General features: G+C 43.1%; 1 protein-coding gene across 1 annotated transcript in view; it reads right to left on the bottom strand.

Moving 5' to 3' along the window:
* The window catches only part of Stk32a (serine/threonine kinase 32A), a 118843-nt gene extending 112403 nt beyond the window's left edge, over positions 1–6440 (bottom strand). Inside the window, exons 1-2 of the mRNA XM_055622918.1 lie at positions 6153–6440; positions 2040–2187 (exon numbers count right to left, since the gene is read on the bottom strand). Of these exons, the coding sequence (XP_055478893.1) occupies positions 2040–2091 (52 nt within the window). The 5' untranslated portion in view covers positions 2092–2187; positions 6153–6440. The remainder of the gene's footprint in view (positions 1–2039; positions 2188–6152) is intronic.
* Positions 6441–6885: the final 445 nt, after the last annotated feature.

Below are 6885 nucleotides of genomic sequence, written 5' to 3'. Positions count from 1 at the left end.
AGATAGATAGATAGATAGATAGATAGATAGATAGATAGATAGATAGAAGGAGCAATCTAGGTCTACCTGGTTTTTAAGCCTAACTCTTCTTTAAGTTTCTTGTTTTGTTTTAAAATCATTTAAAGACAGTTATAAAGTGTGTCAAACTATTGAATATATAATTATCCCTGGCACCCCACAAGAAGAAATGGCTGTGCTTTCTCATCGTCATGATATCCAACCTTCAGATGATGTAATATTCCTAGCAACTTAAGTATGAAGTTGACATCCATTTTCCCACTGTTTACGATGGAGACCTTCCTCATGCAAACCTGAGTTCTTTGCCCACGGATAGCATAGTGAACCAAGGCAGAGCCAAGTCTACCTGTCTCTCCACCTTAGACGTGGCAGAGTCACACAATACAGCTACTGTCTAGAGTGTTCCTTAAGCTTATTGATAAAAACAAAAGAAGATGGTCAAAAGTATCAGTGTAAAGTTTAAGCTCTTTCCAGGTATGTAATTCTTTTTGTCCCTGTGGACTATTTTCTAGAGGCAGTATCAACGCTATTTCTATGTGGATGGTAATGACCTTAATATTCGAAACAAAGCGTGGAGATCAGTCGAATATTCTGTTGTAGTGTGTACCCAAACATTCAATACCAGGATGTTTCCATCAGCCATAGCAACCGTAGCGGTTTTCCACCCATGACAAGCTTCAAATTATCTCCCATTTTGTAATAAGACCTTAGTTTTAGAAAGTTCATGGCTACCTCAAACAATAAACTGCATTTTGCAGGCCGTCTTAGAAGTAAGTATGTGCATGTGAACCAAAGTGCCAGACCAGTCAAGTCCTTGGAGGAATGACTTCACCTTCCTGACTTTTCTTTCTCAACAGCTGGAGACTGGCTACAGATGAGTGATACAGAGGCTGTGTGGGGGGTGAGCACTACTCTACAGATGGGAGGAGATGGGAAAAGCAAGGCTGTCAGAGGCAGTGCCCTGGGCTTGAGTTTGCAAGGCAGCTAGACCATGTCTAGTCTGCACAACCTGCTTCTATATTAAGAATCACACTCACATTCTAACACAACAGATTTTTCTGGGTGATCCAGAGGCAACTGTGTGATTTAGAAAAATGATGTGTTTTGAGCAGGAAAGGACCTTCGAAGTTCTGCTCCACCTCCTCACTTTACTGACGTGAAGACTGAAGCTAGAAGAGTAGAGACATTTCTTGACCTCCTACAGCTAGCTGGCAGTAGAGCGGATGGAGGCAGACATCCTTCCCCTTTCTGGCTTAATCAGCAGAACTCCCTAGAAGTTACTGTGGATCCCCTTCTGAAAGCCTGAACAACTTACTGCTTGGGAGCCAACGGCTCCTTCGTCTAAGATTGCAACAAATAGCTACTGCCCAACACGCTCCAACATGGCTGCTTAACCTTCCACCATGGAAAGGAAACAAGACCCAGCAAGGCCCACGCCCCATCCCAATGTGCCCCTGCTGGGAATTGATGAGGAAGAAGGACTCATGCTGTACTCCTTGCCTGATTATCCTTAGCCGTTAACGTTTCCGTTTTCCTCAGTGAAACCGATTCCTCTCACTATGACCAACAATTGTGAAATGTCTGGGGTACAGAAGCATGATAGTTGGAAATTCAGAAGACAGCTACTTTTTAGATCTCGATTCTATAATATTACAAGGAACAATTATTACCTACATAAAATTTTCTATAAAAACGTGCAATGGGAGTGACTCCAACTGTCAAGGAAACAGCAAGGAAAAACATAAATCATATAATTATCTATATGGGCCACAGATTTTTCTGGAGCATGGAAGACACTAGCGTAGTACTGATTAAGACAAGTTGCCAAAGGCATCATAAAAAAGTGAACAATACATTATAGACATCAATACACAAGGTCCTTGAGCTTTATCCTGCTATTTATTCTCCCTCTATCCTTAGATAACCCACAGACCCTGCTCGTACTTATGTGTGAATCCATGTGCTAATATTTGAATTTCACAAAATTCCATTTTTACAGACCAGTACAGCACATTTCTTACCATCCTCGTTTTCATCGAACACTGGTGCTTTGCTTGAAGTGTTGGCTCCCATAGTCAAGTCTGCCCTGACCTGGACACTCTAGTTACAGCGTGCTGAAAGGAACACTCATCTTTGTTCAGTATAGGTCCGAGAAAGGTAGCTGGATGTCTACACAGAAAAGAAAGAAAGAAACGAAAATAATGGTGTCCTTATAATAGAATATGTGATAGATACCCTGAATGCAGACTGTAACAAAAACACTAACTTATATTGCTGTAGCAGTAATTTTTGTCCTTAAAGGTTATAATAGAAATGACAGTGCACGGCACAGCAGGAGAAGCCACAGTGCACAATGCCATCAGAAGCCAATCTGTACTGATAAAGTAGGGGAAAAGCAAAATATTTCCTCAGATATTAAGAAAAATTTAAGGTGAGGTCACTTAACTGACTTAAAGATATAAATAATTTTAAGAAACCTCTATATTTAAAAGAAAACAGAAACTTTACATCTCCATTTTTGCTGTGTGACAAAGAACAATCTTAAAATCTTCATCTTTAAGCATGAAGTTGCCTTATTTTTTTTCCCCTCACCCTGGAAGGCACCACACTGGATTGGATTTACTAGCAAGTAGACGGCTTTCTTCTCCTAAACTTGGAGCTGATTATGCCCTTTACCCAAAAGGAGAGTACACATACATTTCACTCTTTGTAAGTATACGGCATGTAGGTAAACATCATATGTTAATATTATGTGGATCCTATGTTTTATCTTATGAATCCATACCTTATGTGACATTTATAAATTTGGTTTGTTTGGGGGCTTATTCCCCCATTTAGCCGAGATTGACCTTCAACTTCCATTTACCAAGCTCAGCCTCAATAGCTTGGAGAGTATGGGTGCTCACCACTGTCCCTGGTTCTTAGACAGTTCTCTGTGTACTGAGTACACAATGTAGATACATATTTACCACAATGCATAAGTTACTTTTAGAGCACACAGGCTCAGCAATTGCTGATCACCCTAAAGCTGGTCAAATTATATATCTGAGAGATAAAAGTGCTTTTAAAATGTACATGTACTCATTGATCCCTTTGAAAACAGAAGCACAAAGACTCTCACCATCCTGGAGACTATTAAGCAGAGGCAATGCTTGGCTTCCAATCCTTGAAATTGCATGTCATGGCCTTGAAACAGTTACTTAGCCTCTGGCCACTAAAATGGGGACATAACAGTGCCTCCCTCAGGAGTCACAAGCTCAAATGCCTTTAAGTGCCAGGAAGCTCACACAAAAGACTGAACCAAACCAGGTACAGGACATTCAGGCATTATGAGGACAATGGTGGCACTGGCTTAATCTAAAAAAAATGCACTGTAATCAGATGAAGAGATCTTTGCTGTGTGGAAACATTGCCCAGGGATCTTCAGAACTACTTAAACAGGGGGAAGAGCCAGATTTTATAAAGGAACATTTTAAAATTCAGCTCAGCTATCCAGCTCAAAAAAAAAATCATGCTTGGAACAAATATGACTAATGGATGGAGACAGTAAAATGAAGAGAAGTGCAGTAATTAACAAAGTACCTGGCATATACAGTATGGAAAGAACAAATGTCTATTTCCACTATCTTGATAGGTACAACATTTCCTTAGCATTTTTTTTTCAGTTGTTGACACCTGTTGACCTTTTGTTTTGTCTTGTTACTTTTTCTCATTGGGCTTTTTACAAATGAAGGAAATACAGATTTAGATGCAGAATTAGAGAAAGTATGAATAAGTTATTTAGAAAAAAAAACCACTTGGGATCCCCTAGGTATAGAAGAAAAGCTCATTTTATCATTAGGAAAATGTAAGTCAAGTCTTCATTTAGAAGGAAGATCCATTAATGGATTGCTATTTTTCCAACTACATGCCAACTGCTGGCAAAATGCCTTATGGTCTTTAAAAAAGAATCATTAAATGTAGAGCAAAGAAAGAGTGAACAGTTAGGAAGTGAGCAATTAAGTGGGTTAAGGTTGGGGAGAGGGTTGTGGCAGGTGGTAACTGGTGGGTGAAACATGCTCATTGGGATTGCTGAAGCCTAGGAAGACAGAGAGAACTATTGTCTGTGTAAGTTAAAAAAATCAAAAAGCTTTCAAACAAGGGAACAAATTAAGAAAAAGCATGTAGTATGCTCATTGTAGCTGACGGAGGGTTAAGAAGCAGAATGGTGTATTCCTTTGTGCTGTGTTATTGCATGGAGTTCAGAAAAAAAGAAAAGAAAAGAAAAGCAATGTATCTCCTGCCAACAACATTAGAACAAGAAAATCGGCCCTTTTCATTTTAAGGAACACTGATTTTTAACACTGCAGAGGTTGGGCCATATTCCCTTATCTGGTAGAAGTCCGAATGCTTGTTTTCACACCACACTCCAGCTCTACCACTTTTGTATTTTTCTTCACACCTTATGCTTTTCTCAAGTAGCCCATCCTTTTGCTACATAAGAGATGCCAAGCATTGACCTTGCACATTGTCAAATCGGGGGGGGGGGGGGGGGGGGGGTTTTTGTTATTTTCACATTTTTTTCTTTTGTTTGTTTGTTTTGTTTTGCTTTGTTTTGTTTTTACATTCCAAACTTCCGTTCTGGTGTGTCATCTTGTCCACCACACAGCCAGCAGTTTCACCGGGAGAAAAGTACACGTAAAAGAGAACATTTGCCGTGGATGTTTCGGAGGGCACAGGCAAATGGAACTAGCTGGTTGCTTCCTATCTCCCCCCCTCCAATGGTAGCTTAATATCTTAACATGATCCAACTTAGAATTCTTCTCAACTTTTTCTTCCCCCATGTACATAACCAAATTAGATAAGTTTCTCTCATAACTAGAAAGAAATAAGCCTTTCTCTGGCAAAAAAAAATAATAATAATAATAATAATAATAATAAATTAAAAAAAATGGTGACTCATTCTTTCCATTCTGTTGAATAGAGAACAGGAGAACTCTAAGACTCTTTTCCATAAAACTCTACCCTTCCTGACCTCCCACGTCAGAGGCATCAAGTGAAGCAGCCATACACAGAAAGGTAACTCTAAACATAAGAGGAAGAAGATAATTTATCTTGCAGGAATGGACAGGAGTTCTACTCTACTTTGACCCCATAATTACCGGATTATTAAATACGACCCAATTTTCTGACAACAGCATTTCGAGTGCGGCTTGTGACTCCTAGAATTGGAGAGCACTAGGGGTAATGCAAGAATGTCACAAACATCTGAAGCACCGCGTAGATTTCATTATCACAATATGTGCAGTGATAATTATTTTTCTTTGCATTTGGGGAAAAAAAAGTTAAATTGAAAATATTTAGACACACTAAAAAGAACAAAAGTGGGAAACATCCAAGTTAGCAACATTTGCTGTTAAGAATTGTTTGTAATTTTCAACTTTGTTTCATCATTTTTAGGTACTGAAAGTTACTGGTAAATAAACATTTCCACCTTAGCCTTCAAGCCAAATAGACTGCCTTTTCCCACCGCCCAAAGAGAGCTCATGGACCTGCACACTTTTAAAACGGAGGCATGCTTTAAAATAAGCTGTCCAGACATGAAGGACGTGCACCCAGGGTCTGGCTGTGCTCATTAGCCATCCTATTTCTGAGATCTAAGTATGAGCGTGCACATCTCTACAACTCTCATCTATGATTTTCAAGTGCCGCCTAGCAATCCACAGCGTGAGCACAGCGCGCTTTACTTTTCTGTGTGGAAACGTTCAAACTCCTCATCTTAGGGTAGGGCAGGGGACCTTGTGAAGATGAAGACAAACAGGGAACGCAATGCTAGCTTACTCTGAAACCAGATGAAAAAAGCTGGTGGGAAACCTTCCCCCTCGGCCCTTTCAACCCAGAGAATATTTTTTGAAGTCTTTGGGACCCGGGTGTTGCGAGATTGGAGGAGTAAGTGGAGGCAATAGCTAGGGTGGCTCCTGTCCTCGCTCTGGTTGTGCGAGTGCCCTGGCTGACCCCTCTGTGTTTTTTCTCATCCCCATCCTATTGGACTTCACAGCTTCCCTCCAGTGCCCTTCTCCACATGGGGCCATGTCCTCTGTACAATCCCGTGTTCCCAACCAGTCTGCATCCTTCCCTCCAGCCTTTCCACTCACCTCAGAATGATGCTTCTATTCGAGGAGCAGGGGCTGACAGCGCTCCGCAGGCCAGGAGCGATGGAGACGGAAGACACCTGCCCAGCAGGACGCGGCTGAGGGAATGGCCCGACCCGGCTGCTCGCGCTGAGCTCAGGCACCTGAGGCTGCAGAGTTGGGACCCAGCGCAGCCGCGCAGCTTCTCGGCAAGGGGCGGGTCACGGACTAGGAGGGGAGCGCCGAGCCGCCCGCCAGGGGCGTCCCCAGACGGCGCCCTCACCCGGAGCGGACTGCCAGCCCCTGGACAGGCGCCAGTCGCCTGGGAACTGCGCGACACTGGCGGGGGGTGGGGGTGGGGGGGCGGACGAGCGCCCTAGGAGGGCAAGCTGGAAAGCAGGAGGGCGTGGCTGGGAGTCCAGAGCCGGACTCCATCTGCAGCAGCCTCCAGCTGAACCCAACTTCACGAACCCAGGCGCTGAAAGCTTCCCCGAAGTGATCCTAGGAGGAGGCTCTCCTTACCTCGACCCCTGGCAACCTGGGGGGGGGGGGGGGGGGGGCTTTGGGGTGGTGGATGTGACAGTGGCAGATACCAGATTCGGAGAAGTAAGGACGGCGTGTGGATTGGCCCATTCCAATGTTGAGGGGATTGAGGCATAACTCAGGGAACACTTGCCCACTGGAGGAGAGCCATCCATCCACTGGGAGAGCTCCTTCTCTGTACACTCACCTGATGATGGACGCCCCTCCAAGTGCA

Source organism: Psammomys obesus, unplaced genomic scaffold (assembly GCF_907164565.1).
Source record: "Psammomys obesus unplaced genomic scaffold, mPsaObe1.curated_primary_1811, whole genome shotgun sequence".
Lineage (NCBI taxonomy): Eukaryota > Metazoa > Chordata > Mammalia > Rodentia > Muridae > Psammomys > Psammomys obesus.
The sequence above is the reverse complement of the archived record's forward strand: the minus strand, read 5'-3'. Positions and strand labels throughout refer to the sequence as shown.